Source organism: Candida metapsilosis, assembly GCF_017655625.1.
Source record: "Candida metapsilosis strain BP57 chromosome Unknown scaffold1, whole genome shotgun sequence".
In the NCBI taxonomy this organism is placed as follows: Eukaryota; Fungi; Ascomycota; class Pichiomycetes; order Serinales; family Debaryomycetaceae; genus Lodderomyces; species Lodderomyces metapsilosis.
The window spans coordinates 3,006,130-3,033,276 of record NW_027138159.1 but is presented as its reverse complement, the minus strand read 5'-3'; the positions used below and the strand labels follow the sequence as shown (position 1 = coordinate 3,033,276).

At 39.1% G+C, this 27,147-nt stretch overlaps 7 protein-coding genes across 7 annotated transcripts; 1 reads left to right on the top strand and 6 right to left on the bottom strand. All coding sequences in view use genetic code 12, as the record gives it.

Annotated features, from left to right (window-relative positions):
• Nucleotides 1-33: 33 nt before the first annotated feature.
• SEN1 (putative DNA/RNA helicase) lies at nt 34-7,290 on the bottom strand (the record flags this gene model as incomplete). The annotated part of the gene is made up of 3 exons (XM_067690072.1): nt 34-5,635; nt 5,702-5,857; nt 6,341-7,290. 3 exons carry the CDS (start codon nt 7,288-7,290, stop codon nt 34-36), a joined length of 6,708 nt encoding a protein of 2,235 aa, XP_067551359.1.
• A 128-nt stretch (nt 7,291-7,418) lies between these two features.
• I9W82_001337 (RBR-type E3 ubiquitin transferase) lies at nt 7,419-8,912 on the top strand (the record flags this gene model as incomplete). The annotated part of the gene is made up of 1 exon (XM_067690071.1): nt 7,419-8,912. One exon carries the CDS (start codon nt 7,419-7,421, stop codon nt 8,910-8,912), a length of 1,494 nt encoding a protein of 497 aa, XP_067551358.1.
• Nucleotides 8,913-8,936: 24 nt separating this feature from the next.
• Nucleotides 8,937-10,742, bottom strand: I9W82_001336 (uncharacterized protein; the record flags this gene model as incomplete). Its single annotated transcript, XM_067690070.1, has 1 exon — nt 8,937-10,742. One exon carries the CDS (start codon nt 10,740-10,742, stop codon nt 8,937-8,939), a length of 1,806 nt encoding a protein of 601 aa, XP_067551357.1.
• Nucleotides 10,743-11,081: 339 nt separating this feature from the next.
• On the bottom strand, nt 11,082-12,246 carry I9W82_001335 (uncharacterized protein; the record flags this gene model as incomplete). The annotated part of the gene is made up of 2 exons (XM_067690069.1): nt 11,082-11,888; nt 12,229-12,246. 2 exons carry the CDS (start codon nt 12,244-12,246, stop codon nt 11,082-11,084), a joined length of 825 nt encoding a protein of 274 aa, XP_067551356.1.
• A 358-nt stretch (nt 12,247-12,604) lies between these two features.
• On the bottom strand, nt 12,605-18,007 carry SEC7 (Arf family guanine nucleotide exchange factor; the record flags this gene model as incomplete). Its single annotated transcript, XM_067690068.1, has 1 exon — nt 12,605-18,007. One exon carries the CDS (start codon nt 18,005-18,007, stop codon nt 12,605-12,607), a length of 5,403 nt encoding a protein of 1,800 aa, XP_067551355.1.
• A 212-nt stretch (nt 18,008-18,219) lies between these two features.
• On the bottom strand, nt 18,220-23,874 carry FAS2 (trifunctional fatty acid synthase subunit; the record flags this gene model as incomplete). The annotated part of the gene is made up of 1 exon (XM_067690067.1): nt 18,220-23,874. One exon carries the CDS (start codon nt 23,872-23,874, stop codon nt 18,220-18,222), a length of 5,655 nt encoding a protein of 1,884 aa, XP_067551354.1.
• Nucleotides 23,875-24,766: 892 nt separating this feature from the next.
• Nucleotides 24,767-25,984, bottom strand: I9W82_001332 (uncharacterized protein; the record flags this gene model as incomplete). The annotated part of the gene is made up of 1 exon (XM_067690066.1): nt 24,767-25,984. The coding sequence occupies one exon, from the start codon at nt 25,982-25,984 to the stop codon at nt 24,767-24,769; it is 1,218 nt and encodes a 405-aa protein (XP_067551353.1).
• Between the last annotated feature and the right edge of the window lie 1,163 nt (nt 25,985-27,147).

Sequence of the window (27,147 nt, the reverse complement as noted above, 5' to 3'; positions counted from 1 at the left end):
TGTAGTATAAATGCTAGTAATTAATGCTATTCGTTATTGCCTGTGTGGTGGTCTTCTCTTGATAAACAAACTAGGTGTTTTCGGTTTTGGAGGGAGAACTACACCAGAAGATGTCGGACCGAGAGGTCGTTTAGGAAGTGTACCGGAAGAATTAGGTTTGAGTCGGCTGTCGGCAGTAGAACTTGTTTGTGTGTCCTTATTTGATACTTCTTCTCCCTTTGGCGGCATAGTGACTCCTGCATTGACAGCAGCAGTGCCATTCGTCTTGTTTGACACCACAGGGATTGCATTCTGAGGTTTAACAGGAAGCGTCCCTGAAGAGGTTGGACGTATTGGTTTGATAAACCCTGTTGTTGATGGGTTTGCTGGAGCAGGGGCGGCGCCATTCAGTTTGTTTTGAAAATTATTATTTCCCTTAACTTTTTGCTTCTTGGCTTTCGCTTGTTGAACATCCTTTTGAGGCCTCTTTGGATTTCTGTCGATTGGATTGAACGAAGATGGTGTGGCATAGTTGCTCAAAAATCCCGAATGCGCTTTTGTTATGGCGTTTCTGCTTGCGGCATCCTCTATCAATCTCTTCCACACCTTGTCCCTCTCCAATGAATTCTTATTTCCCAAAATCCATAATGTTGTACAGGCTCTTGTGAGTGCCACGTTCATACGACGAACGTCACTTAAGAATCCCACACTTCCATTGGCACTGGCTCGGACACAGGACATGATGATAATCTCCTTTTCTTGACCTTGAAACCCGTCAACGGTGTTGAAATCAATCTCATTGAAAATGAGTCTTCCGTAAGCTCTTTCAAATACTCCTTTGATGGTTTTAATTTGCTCCTTATATGGTGAAATAATACCAATTTTACCAGCAATGTCTCGTTGAGGAACCATAGTCATCATCTTTTGAACCAATTCCAAGCAAACGTTTGCCTCTTCGGTGTTGAACAATGAACGCGTCAACTCGTTTTTCTCGTGCCTACTGACAATGTCAAAAAATCTATATGGCGACAACGGCTCAATCAGGTGCCAAGGTCGGGTGTTTTTCTCCTTCATTCCTGGTCCATCAATCAATTTTGATTGGTAAAACTCAGCGCTAGGGAATTTTGAAATCATAGGATGCATTCTGTATTGTGTGTTCAACAAGTAAATTGAATCGGGATAGTTTTTCTGCATTCTCACAAACAAACTCTGATCGTAATTGAAAGATGCTGCCGATTGCGACAACACCGTTGGTGGTAGTTGGTTTGGGTCACCAACCATGATACATTTCTTACAACCATACCGAAGTGGAATAATGGCTGCCATTTCCAAACACTGACATGCTTCATCAATGATCACTTGATCAAAAGTCACAGACAAATTGGCTACCAAATCGTGCGCAGATCCCGATAATGTGGCACATAAAATGTTGGCCTCTGATAAAATCTTTGCCTGAATATTTCTTCTATCAATTTCCTTATTTCTATAGGCAATCGACGTGCGTTCTCTTTGCTCATCAAGCTTTTTAGCAAGCTCACTTCTCTCTTTATTGATCTCTCGCAACTTTTGTTGAACACTATCCCTCTCTTTCATATCCAAAGTTTCGTCATTAAGTCGTGCCCTTAGCCTATCTTTTTCTTGAGTCTTTTTCGTAAGTTCAGATCTGAGATTCGGATCAGTTGCGACATCGACTTGTTTAGTTTGCAACTCTTTATCAACCAACTCTTCCAATGTCAAGTCTTTTACTGCCGGATTGATGGCATCACTTCTTCCAAGTCTCACCACTTTCAATGGCATATGCTCTCCCTTTGAATTCCTCACCCCATTCCTTAATCTAACAACCAATTCGTCAACTGCGGCATTACTTGGTGCACAAATCAAAATTTTGGCCTTTGAGGAAGGAGAAGGAGATTTGGAAGGCATATCAATGGCTTTCTCGTTTGATCCGTGGGACAACGAATACCCCACTATTCCCAAAATGGTCTTTGTTTTACCCGTTCCTGGTGGACCTTGAATCAAAGAAAATCCCTCACTTTGATAAGTGCCGATAATAGCTTTTGCTTGTGATATGTTGACATCGTAAAGTTTATGCATATGTTCAACATCTTTATCATCAACCTGGTTTGGAACTGTAGGAGTAGCCAGGATGATTGAGTCTGCCAAGTCATAATACTCCAATCCCCTCAAAGAAGAGTATTCTCTCTCCACTGTAACCATTTGCATCACTCTCATTCCAAGAATTGTCCCCTTTGGAGCTAATAAACCCACGAGTGGTGAGGTTCTTGCTATTCTCAAAGTCACATCTGAGTACTCAGGGTTCACATACTTGATCTCCTTTACTTTCGCTAAACAACAAATGGTGGATGGAGATTTCATATAGTTTCTTCGATCTTTGGGTTGGATTACTGCTTCATTATCGCATGCAATCACGAGCAAATCTGATTCGGTTAATTTTCTATTCTCGATGACCTTTTTGCTCATTGACGTGTATACATCAAAAAATCCATCTACCGACGTTCTTGTTCCTACCACAATCTCAAAGGGATCCTCATTCGCAGTATCTCTAGCTGCTTGGATCAGTTGCCAACATTCAAGCATAAACAAAGGTTCCATAATGGAAACGTATTCATTGACATCCTTGTAGGTGTCCTTGACTTTGGTATAAATTGACTTGTCATTGGTAGGATAATCATTTCTAAAGTTGTAGTTCCACTGCAAAATATTGAGATACAATGGCTTTGTGTCCACATTCAACCTTAAACGCATTCTTTCCTTGTCCAGTTTTTGAGCTTGTACTCTTCTTCGCGGCATACGATCAATCAGACTGATTGCTTTACCATTCAAATCAACTTCGGTAATCTTTGCAGCCTTTTTCTTGGTAACAAATAAGTCACTTGTATCAATATCGTCCTCGTCATCGGAGGAATCTGAGGTGACTTTTTTCGGCCTGAGGGTGTTCAAAGAGCGTCCAATTACTGGAGGTGCTTTCTTTGAGTTGAAGCCAGCTGGACGCGGAGGAGCTGGTGGGTGTATAGGTACCTTCTTAGCGGCAACACCTCGAGAGGTGTTTAGTTCCTTGCGAATATTCTCAAGACTATTGAGACCTTTAACTTCTTTTGGAGGTGGAGCAACTGGGGGTTCTTTCGAAATGTGTCCGAATCTGGCCAAAGTTTGCTGTTGTTTCAACCCTTTTTGAATCCTGGTTGCTGTAGCAGGAGAGACCTCTTTCACAAATTCAATGTCCGAATCTTCTTTGGCTTTTGCTTCTTCAACTATCTTGTCAACTAAACTCTTATTGACCAGCCTTGCGCGGGAAATGATTTCACTTCTCTGCGTCTCCCCCAATTTATTGTTAAACTTCTTGGCTTTCACACCAAAACTTGCGAGCTTTTGAATTATATTGTCATCCATGACAAATTCGCGGTCCTTGGCCAAGTCAAACACTTTGAATACAAGTTCCACACACGAATCTAAAAGAGCCGTGTCTCCCAATTTGAGCCACGTCACCATATATTGAAACGCATCCATAAATACTGCAAATAATTCAGACGCCGATTTTTCTCCGGCGTAGGGACCTATAGCATCCGCAAATGGACGAAAAGATTCCAACAACTGGTTACTCAAATCCAAAGTATCTCTCGTAAAGTCCACCAACTCGTGCATGTGGTATTTACTGGCCCAAAACATTGCTTTTTGGTAGATCATAACTAAAAATGACAAAGACGAGCTCCAGAATTTCTCAACTTCCTTGTAGGCTCCTTCAATATCTGGCAATGATAAAACTGCGCTCAATGGATCTGTCAACGCTTCCACGACGTCCATAACTATTCTCACTGCTTTAGGCGACGGCTCAAACGCCTCCAAATTAGTCAATATTGAGAGATTATAATTGATTGCATTCAATGACAATTTAAAATTGTGACTCAAACTCTCCTCAATGCATTCCAATCTTCCACTCCCATCGTAAACTTGACTCAAGAGCTCCAACGCAGATTGCGTCGTCAAGGGAGAGAATATGCACGACCATATAGCGTCGACACAATCCACATCGCTCAAAATTTCCTTAAGAACAGTTTGAGGTGCAAGACTAATATTACCAAACATCAGATTAGCATATCTGATAACAACGTCCAAAGATTTTTCGTGCTGTTCCTTGGCTCCCGTTAACCGCTTGTTGACCCCTTCAACCTTTGTGGGATGGAATTTTATAACCACAATTAACTTCTTGAGACATTTAATGACTTCTTTCGCGAGATGAAGATCTGAATTTACCCTCGATTTCGACAAAGCTTCCCAAAGTGTTGGAAATGTGTCAAACAAAATAGGTACTTTATATTCAAGCAACAAGACACTGTTGTGGCTCAAAATTGCAACATCATACCTGATACATTTGAAAATGAGTTCCACAGCAGAATCGCTTTTTGTGTTCACGGCTAAGGCAACTAAAGCTTCGACAATGCAATCAATCCTTGCTCTAATTTGTCTGAAGGTCACTAACTTTGTTGTGTAACTGGTATCGCTTAAGTCACCCTCATAATTGAACTCAAATGCTTTATTGAATATGTTGCACCCAACATTTCTCAAGTATGTCTGTCTCTTGAGACCCGGGTCAGACGTTGATCCACTTGTAGAAAAATTCAACAAAAACACCCCCAACTTTGAAGAGACACTTTCTCTTTCCAGCAGGGGAACTGATTCAATCATTCGAGGCATCCAATGTAACAAATCACTGATATTCCACCCCACCGTTGAGTGCTCTTCAAAAGAAGCTAATAGCAAATGCTTACGAAATGCCGGGTTAAACTTGATGGCGTCCAAAATTTGAAAATAGGTGATGGGTCCAGTTGCCGACCAGAAACGGGAATTTAAACGACGCAAAAGCTTGCCAAAAACTTTCAACAATATCGGTAGCGGTTCGTTTAAACTGGACATTAAACTATTTGCAAGAAGTCTTATCGATGGATAGAGTCTTAGGTTCTTGTATTGACTCATAACTTCAATATCTTGTGGCAGGTTTAGCCTAGTTTCAAATGCGTCGTCATCAACAAAGTCCACTAATTCGTTAAAGTTTTGCCAAAACTTGATTGCATTTTTATCACTGTAGAATGCTGGATCTTGAATTTTATATAGTTGATTACTGAACTCTTGAATAACTGCTTCGGATAAACCACGTTTGTCATACACGATTTGTGACTGTCTCAATTTCATGACCCATCGTATTGCCCACGATCTTTCATCGCCAGATCCTTCAAACAATAAATATACCAAGCCTGGAAGTAAATTTTGCGGTATATAATCATTCAGCTGTTTAACTGCCCTGGAAACTATACTTGAAAATGTACCACTAATTGCTCCGAAATTCCTCAAAATATCAGGATTATTCATGCACCAATGGATAGCGATTTTGAGTTGTTCGTCCGTGGTTGTTTGTGTAGATCCCAAGCGCAGAAATGATGCTTTTATAAGTGGTGATAATACCGAACTCTCCCATGTGGTGATAGTATTTAAAAATTGTTGAACATTGGTGATGGGAATCTTACGCCTTATTGCAAAACTAAGTCGTAACTCGGCTTTCCCTTTACTGAAATACCGAAGGCACCTGTCACAGCTTGATAAACATTTGGCAATACTGGGTTGTAGATCCGGACCGTATGAACTATTAGGAAATGAAAAAAGAATTAGCGAGTAAGTTGCTATAGGGTATAAGCGTTGGTTGCAGAACCAATGATCTGTTGACGTATGTTGCATCAAGTAATCATAACTACGTGTAATGGCCTGTTCGTGGACAGATCCATCACGGGCCCCATCAAGTGACCTCTTTATGATTGACGTGAGTTCGTCATACTCTTTGTCATCATTAGTGGTGTTATGCTGTACGCTCGTCATTTAAAGTAAATGGGAACGCTTAACTCAGTCAACAACTGATTTGAAAAGTTTTTTTTTTTTCTTTGAAGAATAGTAAAAAATATCAATGCACTCTTCAGTATACTTGATTGATATCAATAGTATTTTGGAAGAGAAGAAAGTATGAGACGCGATGTTTTCTTGATTCCAGAAGAGATGCAGAGAGAGAGAGAAGTTTTGTTTAAAAAAAGAAAAAAAAAAAAACAGAAACGCAGGAGAGACCCTTTTTCATATTGGAGATGTCGCTACCATTACCAAATAAACGCGTTAAAGCCCAAAAGACTACATTTGATAAACGCAAAAGGTTAAGCTTGTTAGAATCTATGTACATGACTCCTACTCACACATTCACTCCTTTGCTCTTGTATTTTCCTTGTCTAATAGACCTCCTTCCTTCTTCTCCTTCCCTTGTTCAACATACCTTTTACCAAAAAGAAGTACTAGCAACTTTTCATACAATCTGAAGAGGTATCCAGCAGCGACAATTAAACCACCGGCAATTGTTCCCAATTTCGCAACAAATTGTAAAAATGGTATCCTCTTTTCTCTTATCATCAACTTTATTGGCTCAAACTCATATGCAAAATAGATTCCCGGTATGTCTTGTGGCATTTTTGTACGTGGATCAACTTTTATAACACGATGGTTTTCAGTCAAGGAATATTGGGTTGTATCAACCTCTAGTCCTAGCTTTTCGTACAAAGTAGGTACAACTTTTGCGTGGTACATGTATTTGTGTAGTTTTTCCTCAGTGACTTTCCCCGTGGCATCCAACGGGTTGTTCAAAAAGGGAAAGAAATCACCATATGAAAACTCTTGTATGACGTGGCTGAAATTAAGTGCATCCACTGGAACAAACAGCCTGTCTCTGAATCCGAATCCTTTAGCTGTTATGCGGAAGTCTCCTTTGATTTGATTGACTGGTATAGAGCCAAATATATGACAAGCAGGAGCTCCTTCATTAACCCTTTGGCCCAATTGGCTAAATTCTGCTCTCAAACTTTCTTGCATAACTTCATCCAAGTCAGGTGTTTTATGAAAATCGTTTGGATTATTGATGGAAAATCCAGGTGGAATGAAAAACTTGATCCCTTCAAAGTTTAGTGTTTCCCCAGCAAGAAATCTGTCTCTGGTGATATCCACAACATTGGTGTGAAGAAACTCGCAAGGCATTGCCACAATCATGTCAAGGTTTATAGTCAAGTCCGACCGTATAACATCATCAACAATGAATTGTCTATCCACATATCCACCAATATATCCACCAATTTCAACCCACAATATAAGTAAGCCCATAATGTATGTGAGCAAAGTGGAAAGCCCACCCCTTTGTGATCGCACCTGGTGTTGGGGATCTACTTTCGGAAACGCATCAAATGTTTTCACACGTTTGGAGAAGGCGTCCATGTGGGAATAGTGTATCTTGTTTGATAAGGTGAGTTGGTTTTTGAATTTTTTTTTTCTCTCTGTTGACACGATTAACAAAATCTCAGTATATGCTTACATAATCATTCTTTATACTTTGTGTATCTACGATGGATTTTTCGAAAGAGTCATCTTTTACGTGTACCAGTTTCTTCTACGCATACACAACGGTGGTAATGGATAATGAAATAGAATTTTCCGAAGATTTAAACATACAAGAGCTACAGTCATGCTCCTTCATTTTTGACAAGCTAAATGTTGACTACCATAATCTTGAAGGATCGATCGAGTTGCCTTTGCAACTGGATGAAGGTAAATCAATAACGTTGGTGCAGGAAGGCTCACAAGGGCAAGCTTTACCCCTAGCTTCCAAAAAGGTCAAATATTTGCCGCCCCTTCACTTAAAGTTTAAACTTCTACCAGGATATCCTGAAAAGATTCCACCCACAATCAAGTTATCATGTTCATTTTTGAAGCAAGAGAAAATCGCAGAGGTTGAAGAGCAGTTGTATCAACTATGGAGGGATTATAAAGATCGCGTGATTTTCAGTCTCATTGACTACTTGCGTGAACTCTCACAATCCTCGATAGATGAATTACTACCTCCCATAATCGAGGTTACAGATTTCGATCAATATAATGACATTATAGCATTTGATATCCACACCAAGGAGGAAAAGTTCAACAATCAAACTTTTACATGTGAGATATGTCAGGTTGGGCAAAAGGGAATCAACTGTACCCAATTTGATGATTGTTTACACGTATTTTGTAACGCTTGCTTAGACACCTTTTTCACTACAAGTATAGTCCAAGGAGAGGTGGACAAAGTACATTGCCCTGAGTACAGTTGCACCAAGGCTTACATCAACGCTAGAGATGAAGTGATGAAAATTGAGACTTGGACAATGAAAGATGAAGGGGTAAAGGATATGGTGATGAAGATGTTGACTCCGCCAGTCTCTGCAAGTAAACTTAAGAGATTACTTCCCCCGGATTTGGTACAACGATATTTGACCCTTTTTAAGAAATCACAGTACGAAATGATTGGAAAGCTCCTACCAAGTAGACTTGTTAATTGTCCTAGAATTGGTTGTGATGAAGTAATTTTCCGAGAAGATTTAAATGACAAGTTGGTCATGTGTCCTAAATGCAAGTATGCATTTTGCAACGATTGTCGAAAGTCATACCATGCAAGGTTCAAGCCCTGTGTAAAAGTCGGGGGTGACGAAGGCAAGTATGGAGGAATACCTATAGAGGATTTGGAAGCTTACAATCATATGCCTCAAGGTTCGCATGAGAAGAAGATATTGAATGCAAAGTATGGTCGCAACAAGTTGCTAAAAGCTATTGATGAGTATCAAATGGACAAGTTGTTTGAGCAAATGTTGAAACAGGGCACTGATTTAAAGGAATGTCCTGGCTGTGGTGCTGTGATTGAAAAGTTTGAGGGATGTAACAAAATGAAGTGTAGTGAGTGCCTCACTTGTTTCTGTTTCAATTGTGGAACACAGATAGACAATAGTTATGATCACTTTACAGATCCCCATTCACCTTGCTACAAGCTACTATTCTTTGGAATGCCTGGGATTGAAGATGAATGAACAGTTGCCTTTTTAAAATCCTATTTACGCGCTTTTGGGCCTTTTATGGGGCCTAGCATACCTATAGCATTCCCTATATAGTCTCCTTCTTCTAAACTCATAGACGATTTCCAGATGCACCACTCCTTCCATGTTGTCATATATCCACCCTTCCTCTTCGTTGTCTTTGACTATGAACAAATCCGGTTTCAAATTTCGTTCCTCAATAACTGCTTTAGGATTTGTATCCAACACCCACTTATTAACAAATCCCATATCGAATTTCCAATCATGTGGAGGTAATACCTCAGACAAGTACTCAACCCCTTGTGGTCTTTTTCCTGAAACTCTGGTTTTATTTTCTGTGTCATACATGGTTGTTGCGTATCTGTAAAATGACCAGTTGTTTTTCAAAATGCTCTTGATTTGCAATTGGAAAACTTCAACTATTCTCACTTCTGGAGCATCATCGACAATGATGTCATCGCGATCAAACTTTTTACCATCATTGAGAAGATCATCGATGAAGGAAGAAGATTTAGTTTGCAGTTCATCCGATACTTGCAGTTGTGAATCTTGACTTATCTCAGCTTCCTCTTTGGCTTTTCTAGCTCTAGCTTTCCTTGTGTTGCTCATATCTACCAAATACTTTTTCGCCTTTGGGTGACACAAGATCAATCCCACCCAGCCGGATTGGATAAAAATTGCTCTCCATGGAATAAATTGGCCTAGAAACAAAGTAGCAAAAGTCGCAAGTAAAACGCCATAGAAGATAAATGTAGATAACCTTTCATCTTTGAATCCAGCTGTCTCAAAATAAAATTGCTCCCCTTTATCCATACCTTTAATCAAGTCTGATGTCAAGTTTTGAAAGTCTCGAAGATTAATCAACAAATCCAAATTAGATTTCCGATGTCTCGCAGTCTCCTTCTTCTCCTTTGGGTCTTTACTACTATTTGCTTCGTTTGAACTCACCTGGACAGACGAAATAGTCACCTCTGATGCTTCGTCGGAGATTGAATACGCCGATGATGCAACCTCGGCATCTTCTCTCAAGTAATCTTCATCAACCATATCCTCCACGATACTCGAGTCAGAGCTGGAATTGAAAAAACTAAGCAAAGATTGCCCTCTTTTCTTCACTTTTATCAAATCAAGGCGTCTTGGTGGATGTCTATGAACATAACCAGGTATAAGGACTCCAAAAAGAAGAAAAATCAAAGGATAGGCAACGATCAAATGAGGCCAGAGACAAGCTGCAGTATATAGCACAAGAACACTCAAAGTCTTTGTTGGCTGCTTCCAAGTTACAATGTATATCAATGCATACTGTAACGCAAAGAAGTTTGTCATCTTACTAGCCAACTTTTTCACGTTCGATGCCAATGTTCCGATTGATAATCCTGGTCTTTTGTTTCTCTCAGGATCACGTAACCGCTTTTCAAATACTTCTCTCTCTGGTATATCTTCTGGCAATGTAGATCTTAACAATTTTTCAATCATACGATCAGCAAAATGACTTTGTGTGGACGATGCCTTGCTTTCGTTATCCTCGGCTGATTCAGGCATAGATGCAATATGTTGAATATCTTCAGCACTCAAGTTCGATGGCAACCCTTTGCCATTGCTATTTAATTTCTCCAAGCTCATTTCTAATAGCGTTGATGCTGTGCTTGCAGCAAGAGCTCTTTTGCTCCCGGGCTTTTGTTGAGCAATGTTGTTGCCCCTTTGAACTGCACTATTGACTAAATTGAGTGCGATATCACGGTAATGTTGCTTTGATGTTGACTGACCCGGTGAGTCTGGATACGAGGTTGCTTGATAATCTTCTTCTTCTTCTTCTTTGGACATTTTACTTCACCTTGTATTGCAAAAGAAGAAAGCAAATTGCAAATCGAGAAAATAAAAATAAAAAGTATGTGGCGGGGGAGTGAGAGATCGGATTTTTATTGCGTTTTGTTCGGTGCGCATATGACATTTTCTTGCTCTCCAAACCTGGCCTATTAAAGCTGACTAATGACTTGTAGCTCCTTAAACTGTATGGTAATCTGTCATAGGCTACTTAAGAGTTACTTTTGCTGACAAGCTTCAGTCCCTACGTCGAGTTTTATAGAGATCCCGTATTCGACGAGTATGACATGTCATTGAAATTTAAATATAATTTCCTAAAGTATACACCATCAAAGTCAATCACAAGGATGGGAAATCTCTTTCGTTGTAAGATTTTCCTCCTCTGAGACCACCTCTGCTGTTACCTCTACTGTTACCTCTGCCGTTACCTCTGCTGCTACCTCTGCTGTCACCTCTAGAACCACCTCTCTTTCCACCTCTGAAACCACCTCTTGATGATTGTGGTTGTTCATCAGCAAAAACGGCATCAAATTCCAAGAAAACCTTTTCTTTTGGAGCCTTGGATTTGGCCTTCTTTTGATGAGTAGAAGCAAAGTATGCTTCTTGAGTCTTTTCAATCTTCTCTTCAGAGTTCCACTTTTGTTCAGCACCTTCGTTAGCCTTTCTCAATTTCTTGGCTCCGTCCAATTCCTTTTGCTTTTGCTCTTGTTCGGCAAGGTATTCTTGAAGAGACTTCTTTGGAGTAGTGTCAACTTCCTCTTCGGCTTCCTCTATCAAGTCAGTTTCAGCATCTTCAGTTCCTTCAGCTTCACCTTCCAATTCTCTGGACTCAGAGTTACCCCAACCTTGTTTGATCTTCTTGTTGGAATCGGTCTTACCAGTTCTTGAGTGACGATCAAATGGTTTCTTCTGGTGTTTGGTGGCGGTGGATTGTGGTGGTGGAACATCCTTGTTGTTGTTTTTGTTTTTCAAAGCACCTTCATTACCAGTTGGCTTGGATTTTTTCTTAGCCTTGGTTGGATCTGCTGAAGCTGGAGGAACATCGGACTTCTTAGAAGAAGTGTTCTTCTTTACAACCTCCTTAATTGGAAGGTTGGCAGCGGCATTATCCTCCTCGACGTCGTTACCCAACAAGTCGTACAAGTTCTAAAAGAATATATTGTTAGTAATTGAGATATGATTTGGGGGGATGAAGTTGATTGTAAGCTCTCTCTCCTCACGTGCAAGTCAGTAGAGATCACACGAGCAAATTGCTATAATATGACCAAAACCAAAGCCTACTTATCAATGCGATAGATCAGCTGTGCTGTGGAAGAGACTCCATTATAGCTCAGTCTTGAAGTCTGGAGTTGTTTAACACCATTCTGCCCTGCATAAAGTGGTGCCGCAAGGCTGACTCAACAATGTCTACTTAAATTGCTCTCTTTTGCAATACCAATTGACACTAAATCCGCCCCTAAATTTTATAAATAACGATGAAACATACTTTGTTTTGAAAAGACATAATGTCAATGCTTCGATATCCTTTACTATTTTCCTGTCAATAAATGAAAAACTGCAGTTCTTTTGTAAAGGGTAAAAAAAATTTTTAAAAGAATTTTCTCTCTTTTGTTGAAAATTTTGAAAAAAAAAAAAAAAAAAAAAAATTTTCTGTGACTTTGAATTATATGCAGAACAACACTTTAGTTTTGCTACATCCTGCGCTACCTAAGATAAAAATAACAAGAGGATAGATCTACAATTGATTGAATTTCAACGTTTATGGCGGTTAAATATAACCATCTTTATATAGCTATATATAAATACATCACAACAATCTCTTTAACATTGACCAAGTTTGCTTTATCCTTAGCTATGTAAGGCTAATCCAGATCTTCAATTTTTACAAAATCAACTCCAATCCTAGCCAAAAAGGCTCTAATTGCAACCCTCAAATCACTTGACAAATTCTTTGCCATTAAGTCCAACATCAACCTGTACATAGCCGGACCATATGTTTTGAAATCATCATCATCCAATTCGACGTATCCTTCGTAAATTTCAATTATAACTGGCTTCCAAGTATTGATATTCCTTTGCTGATTAGTCTCATCAAACTTCATGTAGTTGTCAACAATAGAAACACATAATTTATGCAACTTTGTCAAGATTTTCTTTTTGTCTCCTGGTGATATTTTTTCGTCGTCACAGTACAATCGGAACATGATATTGATGTACACTGCAGATGATGATGACTCTTGTTTCAAAAGATTTGGCAAGCGCTCTATCACACCAGCATTCCATAACCTGACCCTCAAATCATAATTATCATTGAATGATTTTGCAAATTGATAGGAACTGTTTAAGTAATCGGCTAGCTTCATCAACTGCTCAAAGGGGACGTTATCATAAAAGGAATCGTTTTCAAACAACTCGGACAAAGTCTGAATCAAGAGCAATTGCAAAACACTTTTAACAACAATCGATGACTTTTCTCTTGACTTTTTTAGTCTAAGCTCATTTTCATCAACAAGTTCCTTTTTCAATTGAGAATCGTCCTCACCGTTTCCGGTAACGGAAATATCCTCATTTCCTTCATACAAAGGGTCTAATGTAAATAGTTCTTTTGCAGTAGTGAGCTCAAACAAGCTTGCAAAAGCTTCAGAAATCTCGTCCCATTGTGAAGCGCTAAACTTAGTTGAGTTATCAATCAACAAAGTAGTGAGACATTCACGTCCAATTCTTGCAATTGTATCATTCTCTTGACAAATACATGATATAATCAACTTCAAGTATTCATTCAACATGTGACTCAATTCGGTAAAGAAAATTGTAAATAAGTTGATCATACTTTTCAAAGCTTGAATAAGTGTTGTCGATAACCATACCGATAAATTATCATTCAACTCATCCAAACTCAACTCCCAATGGTTTCCCAAGACTTCAAACATGGGGAATAGCAATTCACGACTAATCAAGTTCCAGAAATTTTGATCAAAGTACTTTCCGTATTCCCTTATCAAATCAAACAAGCTTTTCAATGCTCTCGATCTCACTTCCAACTCCTCGCCCGTCATAATGACATCGTAAAAACCAAACAAAATAGGGAACCAAAGTTTTTGTAATGACTCCGCGCGATTAGGATGTTCAGAAGAGCCATTTTCTTTATCAAATAAGCTGTATTGTGCAATTTCATGGATCAATCTTGATAAGACATCTAAAGACAATAAACTGATCCGTTGGTACTTCTCATTCTTGGTCAATGTAGTGAAACAAACAACCAAATCTGAAAATGAATCTTGCCTTTTCACTTCTTCAACATACTCTCTGTTGATCCAAATGGCCATTTTATAACTCCTCATCACCAAAGACTCCTTATTTTCTTTCGCAGCAGCTGTGAGGACATTGAATATAGTTTTCCAACCTGACTTAATCTGCGAAGCTCTGGCTAATATCATGTTGTTGATACACTCTAGTACCATGTCCTTCACTTCTAGCGATCGATTATGTATAATAACATACTCGAACGGTTTAAGAAACTGCTTTTGAAACTTGAAATTTGCCAACTCCTCAATTTCAAAAAATCGCATTGAAAGTTGTCTCAACGAATCTAATGCAAAAAACAGGATCGATGCATTCGAATGGCACCCCAATGCGTTGAATGTTTCACCCATGGTGGCCCAAAGTTGTGACCACTCCAAACGAATTCTATTCATGTTGTAATAACAAATGTCAACAAATTTCTGCAACGAAAACGTTCTTGGGTTGGCGCTTTGTCCTGATGAGTCTATCTCACCCCTGGCAACCTCTGATAATGCCTTGACAAAGTCTACAATGCTTCCACCATTCAAGTTGGCACTATTTGTGAAAACTTTGTCAATTGCCACCTCCAAATCTGTCTTTACTAGTAAATTGGCAACCTCGGGAGAAAGATGTTGATTGTGAAATTTGGTTGCTGCAGATTGTGCAGGTGTTTGTGAGGAGAAAGAACTAAAGAAACTTGTGCTAGTCCTCGTGGTATCCGTTGATGCTCTTGTTACTAGTTTGGAAGTCGTGACATCTGGTATAGAATCTTTATCCACCCCTTGTGCAATCAACTGCAATCGCTCAATTTGTGAAACGGATGTCAAAATTTTATTCCATGCAGTTCCAAAGTGATCTCCTTCAGATACCGCCAAGTCCAACATTATATAAATCGCATCCACATTTTTTGGTTTCATCTCTTCAAAATTGCTCAAATTTTGAAATTGTACTAATGCACCAATGAATGACGCTCTTGCATAGTCTAAGTCAAACATACAAGCAATTCGGATTGATAGTTTGATCCCTTCCAAACAAGCTTTTGTAACCACCTCATCGTCATATTCTTTGAAAGGAGGCGTCAACCCTGCTAATATCGACATCCACAAAGTATCAAAAATAGACTTGACATGCAAAACACTTGTAGCTGCATAAAACATGACATCCTGGTCATCGACCTTTGCCTTCTTTCCTAAACTCTTCATCAATTTTTCGGTTTTCGTAGACATTTCTTTGGAAGCAAACATATATGCTTCACGTGCAAGATCACGACCTCCAAAGAACCCAATGGACTGTGATGAAGGTGCAATTTGTATATCACCTGCAATAAGAGCTGCATGTTGTTCGGACTGTAACTTTATTTCATTGTTCAAGATTTCGTCATAGATTTTCAGTAGTAAGTCTCTTGGTAAATCTTTTCCATCATCGATACCAGAGTTGTTCATCACAAAGTTTTCAAGAGTCATTCTATTTTTAACTTGAGGCGAATGAAGGTCTGTGTTGAGCATAATAACAGAGTATCCTAAAATGTATGCCGTGTCGGCATTGGCAAATATCTTAGGATTACCTTTCACATATCGCTCAGCAAATTTCAACAAGAAACGATCAATCTTTTGTGCTTCTCCCGGCAACCTAAATGCCTGCAAGAATAGCCTCATTGCATCCACAAACTCGGCATTTTCAAAGTCCATTTGATCCACAAATGAGTGCATAATGGAGATGTTAAATTCATCTCCTTCACCGAGGTGTTCACCAATAACAGCCTTATCGAGTCCATCTGTTTCCAAAAGGAACTTAGCAATGTCATCAGGAGTGTTTGAATTAATGAATCCCTTATCTAAGAGATACTTGATACCCTTTTTAGCCTTTTGATTGAATTGTCTTATTCCTTCAAGTAATGCCTTCTTTCTTTGCTTTTGGTTTTCAAATTGTTCAATTTTGTCTGTTTCAACTTTGCTCACATCGTCACCGTTGACAAAAGAGGTATTCCTGGTGACATTCAGGGAAGTGTTGTTTGAATCAGAACGGTTACGATTCAACGACAAGTATGATTCACTACCTTGCTCCATCATTTTTAAGTTACTGGAGTTCAGCATACCCTTTTGTGCCCATGAATGTAAGGAACGTAAGAATGCAACTGAACAACTAATCGACGTCATCTTTAAAGCATACTCCAAAGGAAATAATGAATAAACAGTTGGTTCTGGCGGCTTGGATGACATTGTGCTACTGGTAAGGTTTGCTACTTTCCCAACATCATACACCGCTATTCCACTTCTTCTATTTTCTCTGAAAGCATATTTTTGCTGAGGCGTCACCTCAACGCGCTGCAACGAAAGTTTAGTCAAGTAATCAATTATCCTCTCACACATGTTAGGCATATTGCTGTCGCAATCGTAGTTTAAATAAAATTCAATAACGCATCTCGAGTCGTTGCAAATTCTCTCAATTATTGCTAATAAATAGCGCTTTTGATGTGCACTAGATGTTTTCATTTCAGCTACTGGGAAGTAAATTTCATCCCAAAACACAGGGATCTCTCTTTTGAACTCAGATCGTAAATTGGAGATAATGATCCAAAATATTTCCAACGATAATTCAAACACTGGAGCTAAGTCGGATGCAGCGTTCTTCGACAATGCTAGATTGATATATTGTCTCACTGCATTTATCAAACGAACCTTTTCATTGGCATTTGGTGATAAAATAACCACGTCGTTTCCCAAGAAAATTTCAATATGTTCCTTGAGTATCGTGTGAATTATATGTAATGATAAAAGTTTGGATCTGACCGAGTGAGATTTCATATCAACAGTTGTGGAATCTAAAGTTTTAATTGAGAGCTTGCACATTGCTCGAAACACCAAAAATGCGTCCTTCACTTCTAAATCCTGATCATCCTCTGTGGCGCTACTTGCTTCATTAACTCGGTCGTTATCATTCATGGAATCGTTGATTCTCTCCAATTGCTCCAACGTTAATCTTTCCTCTTCTTTATCATCTGGGAGATTCACATTCTCTGAAGACTCAAAATTCAACTTTGTAGTACTTTGACTGCGAGACTTTCTCGACTCTTCAACTCTAGTAAAAATTGCCCCAATAACTTGTGTCAAGATTCCCTGAGCAACGGCTTGGTTCCTGGCTGTTAAGGAAAAGATGAATACGTTGTAAATTTGTCTCACCGCTTGCAACAATGATGCTCCATGGCAAGGCATCAATAGTATTGAGTGCATCAATGCTCGAACTACTTGCATCTCCAACTCTGGGTCAGTTCCTTCACCTTCAAAACAGGACGATATGACATTCACTGATTCATCAGTAAGCTTCTTTTTCTCCAAAGCATCGTCAAATTGTGCGTAATCAAAAAGTTTCGCAAACAAATCAACCGCCTTCGACTTCAACTCGATACTACTTGTCTCACAGCAAGCCTTTAGTGCGCTGAATATAATGAATGGTTCTTTCTCATCAGCAGAGTTCAAAGAATCAAGTGCACGTTGTATCGAGGCCTTCAACTGCTCGTTTTTCTTTGCCTCTTTTGATCCCAAGATAGACTCAAAGCTTTTTCTGAAAATCTGTGAATTGTCCACAGTTGCACTAGAAGCAATTGACAATACTGAAGTTTGTCGTCTATGATTGGCATTTGTATGTAGCTGAGATACAGCTGGGCTACTCACCGGGGTGGTCACTGGTGTTGATTGCGTGATTGTAACGTCAACATTGTCTACCCCTTGATCGTTGGTACTTCTTGCCGACTCACTATCGGTGTGAGTATCGGTCGAGACTTCTCCACCATTTGGTACTTCTGGATCCACTGAGTTCTTTTCGCTAGCCTCCTCACTTATGTCTTTGCTAGTGGCCTCTTTGGCGTCTCCTGCTTCGCCATTAACATTCTCCACTTCCTCTTGTTTGTTTACCTTGTCGGATTCATTCAATTGAACTGGCTCCTCTTTGGACCCATTCAAGGTATCTTCCTGTTTCTCGGTCATTAATTGAGTCTTGCTAAGTGTTGTTGAGAGCTCTCCAATTGCTTCTTTATCAGTAAACTCCGTTTTGTTTTATGATAAATTTTTTTTGTTGGCACTTTTGAGTTTTTTTTTTTTTAATTTTTCTTCCACGACTTTGTGAGAGGACACGAGAATTTAAAAAAAAAAAGCTTCTTTACAATTTATGTTTCAATTACAAACAATTTCTACATAATTTAAAATTCACTAAGAGCAACTGCAGTGGCTTGGAAATCGTCGTGAGAAATAGAGACATTGACATTCTTAACTCCAGCGGAAGCTGCGGCTGTCTTTGCATTTCCACTCATAACAACCTTTGGTGCACCATTGCCATCTCTAACAATTTCAATCTCCTTCAAGCTAGCTCCTCCACCTTGTGACTTGACCCCCAAGGCTTTGAATGTGGCTTCCTTTGCTGACCAAGTTCCAGTAAATGAAGCTTGTGGGTTGGCAGAACTTTGACAATACTCAATTTCTTTTGCAGTAAAGTTTCTCTCCAAGAAGGTTTCATTGTCAATGTTCAATTCTGACAACAACTCAACATCTACACCAACACCCTTGGATGACTTGTTCAAAGATGACAAGGCCTTAGCAGTGGCACTTGAGATATCACTAACGTATGATTTATCAGCTTGGATAGATTTCTTTGAGAAAGCAAACTCATTCTTTGCCTTAGTAACTCTGGCCAATGGGTCCAAGTACACATCCGTGGTCAATTCGTCAGAGTATGGAGCCTTGTCCTTGGCAACGAACATGGTGTTTCTAGTGATGGCATTGTGCATGTAACGATAAGTCTTTTTGTTTCTAGCTGTAACCCTCTTGGCATAGTCTTCATAAGTTGATCTGTCCAATACGGCATACAAGTAGTCAGGATGAACAACAACAGCTTGAGCACCTTTTTGACCGAAACCAAATGAAGTAACAGAAACAGCCTTGATACCATCTGTTTGGATAGATCTAGATGGGTACAACACATACTCATATTGTTCCAACACTTTATCAACATTATCAGCATTTCTGTTACCAGGAACAATACCAGATTCCAAAATTTGGATTGCACCATTCAACATCCAAGCACCAGCAGCACCTTTTGGATGACCAGTCAAATACTTTTGGAATACACCAAACACTGGGTTTCCTTCAGATCTACCCAAATGTTTCATCATGTTATCAATGGTTGCTGATTCATTCTTATCATTAGCAACAGTTGAAGTACCGTGGAATGATGCTACTCCAATATCATCAATTGTCAAGTTGAATGTAGCCAAAGCTCCTCTCAATGGAGCAATTCTAGGATCAGATTTGTAGAATGAGTTACCCCATTGTTTCTTTGCATCGGCAACTTGTCTCTTTGATTCTCTGTAAATCTCTTCGGTTCTTTCTCTCAAGAACTCGGCTTCTGAAAACTCTTCACCAAATTCTTCCTTGGCCAATTCAGCTTCATCTTGCAAGTAGTTGAGTTCTGATGATTCCCAAGACTTGATTTGGTCCAATCTCTTTGACAATTGTCTCTTTCTGTACTTGACGTTCAATAATGGAGATGGGTACTTCAAATCTCCGTGGTGCTCTCTTGCAGTGGTCAAAATACCCTTACCTGGAGCAGGAACTGATCTACCAATCTTGTCAGTTGCAGTAGCTGACATGGCCAAAACAGCATGAATAGGAACACCCATCTTCACTGCTAAATCAGCAGGCATAATGACTTGAATACCTGAACCTTGAGCTTCCATGAAACCGTTTCTAGTAGTTGTGGTTGGTCTTGACATTTCCTTTGGTGTTCTTCCGTGCTTGAACTCATCAAGAGCATTGGATGTTGCATTCATATTGGCAAACTCATATGAACCTTCTTCTTGGAAATCATCATAACCACCAACCATGACAACCTTTGCCTTTCCTGACAAAATAGTTTCAATACCAATATCAACAGACTCAACAGCGGTAGCACAGGCACCAACTGGTGTCTTGATAGGACCTGAAGCTGACAACAACAACATATTGACCCAAGCAGACATGGTGTTGATAAATGATTCCTGTAAAATATCATTTTGAACTGGTTTGTCGGCATATCTGTCTCTAAACATTCCTCTTAAAGCGCTAACACCACCCATACCAGAGCCTGAACAGTTACCAACTTCAGAAACGTGAACATACTTGTAGAATTCGTATGGATCAGTGATACCAGCGGACAACAATGCTTCAACTGTAGCAACCAAAACGTACAATGTAATTGGATCAACTTGACTAATTGTATCTTCTGGGATACCATAAGTACGTGCATCCCAACCGGTAGGAATTTGACCTGCAACCAATCTGTCAAATCTCAATGCCTTTGGAATAAACAAGGTAGCACCTTTCAATATTCTAACACTATATTCACCACTTTCTTCAATTTCGGAGATTTCACATTTATCACCATGCTCGTGTTTGTATTGTTCAGCGGTCTCCTTCGAGCATTCAAATGGTTCCAAGTCGTGTTGGATAACAACCTCTTGAATCATTTGTTTTTTCTTTGGATCATATCCATTGAACAATTCTGGCTCAATCAATCTAATACCCGAATGTTCCAAAATCTCTTCCTCGTACTTGGCCTTGATGTCCTTGTCATCGACTGGAGTTTGTGTCTTTGCATCAATCCAACCAGAGTAGGGTTTTCCTTTCAAGTTACCATTGTGGTATTTGATCATACCCATGATCCAAGCCATTTCGATAGCACCTTCGAGAGAAAATTCTCCTTTGGATTCCATTTCCCATCTGGTTCTTGCGTTACCCCATGGACCCACTTCTGCAAATCCTGTAACGACAACAACATTTTCCAAGTCCAACATTCCTTCCAATTCTGGAGCAATTTGCTTGATCTCGTCATAAGGTTTCAAAGTTGGGAAGTCAAACTTCATGTTTGCTCTTGGCTGAACAGTGAGCTTGGTATAGTTTGAATCGACATTCTCACCATTGATGACTTTTTGTTCAATGGCGGATTCAATTGAAACTGCTCTTCTGATATCAGCAGTCTCTGTCAATTCGTTTCTCAATTTGGAAGTGAATTCTTTAAGGTTGTCAATAAATTGCAAACCACCATTCAAATCAGCCATAATTGGTTCCTCTTGACACAAGTTGACAATCTCTGGTGTTAATAAACCCAAGATGTTGAATGCCATCTCCTTTTGTGAAAAGGTTCTGACTCCCAACTTTTCAATACCTTCGGCAATGATGTTGTTTGCACTCATCAAACCAGTACCTCTAGTCCAACCAATGATGGCACCACAAATGGTCAATTTAGTTCCCCAATCCTCAGAGTACCATCTATTGAACAAAGTCTCTAATGAAATCTTTGATTCAGAGTACAATCCATCAAATCCAAAAGTACCATGATTTGGCGACAATGGTAAAATACATTGAGCTGGTCTGGTATCAGTTGTCTTTCTGGCCTTAACAGCACCCAATAATCTCAAAAGGTTTGTCAACATGATTCTGTGAGCAAATTCGGATTTCGAATCGATATTGTCAATACCGTTACCATTTTCTGGAATAGCTGCAAATGGAATGATGACATCCAAGTCCCAGCCTAAACCACCCTTTTTGGGGTTATTGTAAATATACTCAACCAAAGAGTCGACGTCTTGTTTGGAGCCTTGGTTGAATGGAACAACAATCAAAGTGGATCCAGCAGCACCGTAACGAGCATACATGTTTTGGTAATACTCTGTAACCTTCTTTGAGTAACGAGAAGTGGTTACAATAACCTTAGCACCACCACTGATTAATCCTTGCAAGATTTCTGCCCCAATAGATCCAGCACCAGCACCAGTAACCAAAACGTATTTGTCTTTGAAAGTCAAACCATTAATAGCAGCAGATTCCAAACCATCCAAGTAGGTGGAAGACAATTTACGATCGTATTCCCAGTTGCCACTCTCGGTTTTGCTTTGAATATGCAAGAATGGGATTGTCATATTTGGAATGGTTGCGGAAACAGGTTGTGTGATTGATGTCTTGTCTGGTAAGGAGGCAATTTCATCATCGTCAGAAGCGGTGGATAACTCATCCTCCTCGGTTGGAGTGTTGGAACCAGTTGGAATTGCCAAAGCATCTTTAGTAGTTTGTTCAGTCTCAATTTCAGTGGATCCTGCAACAACCTTCAACAATTGATCATACACTTTTTGCAATTCCAATTTGCTATCTCTTGAAGCTTGTTTAGAGATAGCTTTGTAGACTCTAGCCAAATCCTCTTGAATTGTAGACAGTTTCATCTTTGTCATTGAACCACCCTGTGCCATTTCAAAGACATATTGCTCAAATTTTCTAACTGATTCCTTTTCAGCTTCTTCATAAACAATATCACCTTTAGCACTAACAGTGGTCTTTGGACCAGTGATTCTACTAACATCCTTGAATACTGGGTTTTGACCTAAAACTTGCTTACAGTTTTCAATCAATTGTTCACCCAATCTCTTTCCCAACTTGTAAGTCTCTCCTCTATAAGTAGGACAAAGGTCCACGTGGTACTGCATAAACTTGATCAAGGTTGGGTTTGCTCTATTCATAATTTGGATACATTGGTTAATTGTTTCTCTATCAACCGAGGTCAATTTTCCAAAAATAATATCTGACCACATGGATAAGACATCTTGTCTGGCCCAATTCCAATAAGAGTCATAAGTTCTCGATTTTAATGGTGAAAAAACAGGTTTGATACCCTTGGCGTAGAACTCACCATGTTCAGCCTCCCACAAGTCCAACTCCTGTTGCAAGACTGTGGTAGCCTCTTTCTCCTTGATGAACGCTTTTTCGCCTTTGGTTAAATCGACTTGGAGATATCTTGCCAAGGTCTCTAATTGTTGTCTAGCCAATTTCTTGTTTTCAGCAGTTAAAGCATCCAAAGCAGCACTATCAACAACTGCTGCACCTGCACCTGAGCTTGCACCTCCAGCTGAAGGCGATGACAAAGAAATACCCGCATGAGATGCATATTGTTGCGCCATTGAATCCAAGAATGATTTAGCATCGGCTTCTGAACCCAATCTACTTGCAGGTTCATTGCACAAGGCGGTTAACAAAACCGAATCTTGTCTACCTGGACCTAACCCAAATCTCGACTCTAAATATTTTCTAGCTGTGGTGATGGAGAATCCACCAGGCATCTTGGATGACATTAATCTACCAATTAACGAAGTGGAAGTTTTTCCCAATGATCCAGAAAATGTGTCTTGGAATTGTTCAGCCAATTCTTGCAATGGTGTCTCTTCAGGTTTTTCAGGAGTAGAACCAAATTCCTTACCTAAATCTCCCAAAATTTCATTTTGAACAGTGGACTTACCATTGACCAAATCCTTGATTGCTTTTGACATAGGAACAGCGTCCAAAGGTTTCTTTAACTTTTGAGCAACCAAAACGTGGATCAACAAGGAGGCTTTAACTGGTTCATCGGGGATTGATTCAACTGGACCAGCAGAAGGTGCCGGTGCTGCTGCTGGTGCTGCTGGTGCACTGTTAGTAGCAGCAGCTGGTGCGGCTGGAGCTTCATCTTTACCCGATCCTCCTTGTGGCTGTTCTTCAGCAGCTGGTGGTTCAACTGGATCAGGGGTGTAATAAATCTCCTTAGCATCTTTGGAGTAGCACAAAACTTGACGTTGTAAAGATAAAGCAGCATCATATGATTGGTACTTGGCTTTGATGGTTCTTGAAGCCATACCGGCTAAAGTAGGTGATGGTCCAATTTCAATGACTCTCTCAGTGTTGTGTTGTTTTAAAAAGACATCTTGAGTTTCGATCCATCTAACTGGTGAAGCAAATTGATAAGCTAACAATTCTGTCAACAAAGTGTGTGATAACTCTTGTTCAATTTCTGGCTTCATTGTGGAAGTGTGGTGTGGTGTGGTTGTATAATGGAAAGAAGTGAAGGAATAAAGACAGAGATGAGAAGCTCTATTTAAACGAAAGGTGGCATTTACCCAAAATAAATCTTTTTTAGTTGGATTAATCGGTAAAATCATTACACAAAACATGTTGATAGTCCGAGAGAGATACAGAGATTTTTTTGTTGAAAAAAATTGGTCAGCGTTGGGAAACAAGAAAAAGGGGGGAAAGGTAAGAGGTTATGGATGTATTTTTACTGTTTTACTGCGTGATATGTGCTGTTGAATCTTCTACTGGTAAAAGTAGCTAGTTTTTGAATGCACTTGATACTCCTAACAGTGAACCCAATATCGACTCCCAACAAAATAGTTGCAACCAACAACCAACAAAACAACAAAAATCAGAAAAAAAAACATTGGTTGTGGTTATATGCAGGTTTTGTGTATTTAAGTTTGTTGAGTTTTTTTTTCCTTTTCGTTTTACCGCGTATGTCGCGTTTTTTACGACACGACATTGGGTTGAGACTCCTAACTCTGAAAATTTTTTCACCTGAAAAAAGAAAAACCATTCCTATTCCTTTTCTTTTCTTTTCTTTTTTAAAATCATCACCAAAGCTTAATGCCTTCTCATTTACCCTGAGTGTATTCGGTTACGTTCAGTCTAAAATGGTACGAGAGAACACTTTTGCAAGTTGGGAGAGTAATTCTTAGCAGATCATCTCCACCCTGGAATGAATAAAATCCTTTTTTGGATTTTTTTCTTTTTTTTGTTTTATTTCGGGACTATTACAAATGATCTACATCTCTGTGTAAAAAACGAAGCTTATGCTGTAGAAGGTAAGGTATTGGGTTAAAGGATGTTTCCCTTTTTTTTTTTTTCTATTGCATCAAGTCAAAGTAATGTATTTACAATTTCATCAAAGTAACAACTGAATCTATCTCTATATATGACCTGTTTGGCACATTCAAACACGTACTTTTTATTGTTTCCATTAAACATCACCCACTCTAAGTTATTCGACCGACGATGGTACTCTAGAACAAAGTCTTGAAATTTTAAGCGATTCTGATCCACAGTACATTCCCAGTATTCCTTGGCGATTAAGCAGTTATTCCGCTCAGTTGTTTCCAATACATTCAAGTTGAGGAATTGTAACGATTGAGGTATAAATGGTAGAATTTCAAGTATGTCCCTTTCAAAGATTGGTAATTGCAAATACTTTAAATTGGTAAGCCTAGACAATTGTTTTAAGGTCGTTAAGTCGAGCTTTGAGTGTAGATCCAACCTTGTAATTGTGGGAGATAATTTATGGAGTAAACTGTGTAAAGACGACTCTGTCTTTAAGGATAATGAATTGAGTTGCAATTTTGTCAATAGTTTGACTATTGAAGGGTCGTCTTCCACGTCAATTGATAAACTCGTCAATGAAGTGAAGTCTTGATCAAGTAGGTAGTCTCTTTTATATGTACAGTTGTCCAATGTCAAGCTATGGACATTGCTAAAGTCATACTCCAAATTGGTTAAATCAATATCCCGTAAAGTCAAGTTCTCAAGCGGTTGAACATTGTCTATTTTATTGTAAACTCCTTGACTCATTAAAGGAAACTGCGCAAAACAGTCAGTATCGATATTCCCACTCATGACTTGAATCTGCCTATTGTACTTTAAATAGCTTATTGGAAAGGCAACATTGTGGTTCCATGAAAACATCTGCAACTGTATCATCAAAGGAAGAATCTTTTCAAAGTACTCAAATACCTCCAAATCTGCAATATCAGGCAAGTTGACAACCATGAATCCCTTTATATACTGGGCAAACTTGACAACACATTTTGTAAACGCCTTAAGTGCAAACACTGACCTTATTCTAACACCTCTCATAAACTTGCCATCAATTTTATAATCATTACGGCGCTGTTTGAACTTTTTTAACGATTTGGTGTCATAATCAAATAAATGTGGTGATGAATCAACAATTATGACCGAGCATAAACTTGGACGTAAAAGGTTGCAAAAGTATCGGTTGGTGGTAATTAGCGAAAGTAAATCATTTTGCGGTAGTAATGCACCTATCTTTTCAACTATTTCAGGTGGTAAGAGACACAACATGAGTGTTTGCTGGTATGAGTTAATGAAATGAGCATAGATGGTGGAAGTGTGTTGATTTAAATAGTGATTTGAAAAGATGTCACAATTACACAATTCGCAATCCGTCTCGGATTTGAAAAAAAAAAAAAAAAAAAATGATTTGTTTCACAAAAAGTATATCATTCGCTATTGAAAAAAGTTGAAAGAGAAAACAAAGTGTGAGCAATTACAAGAGAGTGGGTTTACATATGGCTCTATTTGAGTTTTGAGGGCTCAGAAGCAGTGTGTTTATAGAATATGTGTTCTACTTTGTTAAATCACAGTTAATTAAAAAAGAGGTTTAACGAGACAGCAGCGACACTTGTAACCAGTGTGAAGACTTTGAGCAGCTTCCAGTAAAAGAGATGAGTCTTCCATTCACAAGCCGTTGATGCCGTGTGACTTTAGTCTCTTCTTCGAGCTCATAGCGATCTATTGTCGCTCAAGAGACTCTATTTTTAGTCCAATAAAGTTAGTGTGAAGTTTAACTAGAGTAACAATACTGATGCGGCTAGCTTGAATAGCCGTGCCTCTTCTGAAGCTATCCCAGGGGTAATTGAAGCTTTGGCTGGCTGTTGTCACTGTTAGGAATTCGTTTTAAATTCGATTTCACATTTAAACCGATACAGATTGTTCAAAAGTAGATCAAAATACAATTAAAGCAAACTGTAACGTTTATTAGAATGTTTTTGAGCCCCATTTCTAAGTTTCAAGCAAATATAGACATCAAAAAAGGTAGCAAAAATGGACTTAAACGTGATACAAATCTGTATAATTGGTATTTTCTAGCCATCAATGCGTTCGAAAACAAGCCTGGCTAGCTCAATCGGCTAGAGCATTCGACTCTTATTAACTAGTAATCGAAAGGTTGCGGGTTCGAGTCCCGCGTTGGGCTTTGTTTTTCAGCGGCCTGGCTAGCTCAATCGGCTAGAGCATTCGACTCTTAATATCAAATACAGAAATCGAAAGGTTGCGGGTTCGAGTCCCGCGTTGGGCTTCTCTTTTTTTTTCATTTTTTGGCTAACTTTTTGCTGCTATGTGCTCAACCCTCGATAATGTTCCTTTTTTTTATTATTAGTATTAGCTCGCGGTCTTTGAATCTCCATTAATTGCTTTGAAAGTCAACATAATACTTTAGTAGAGAA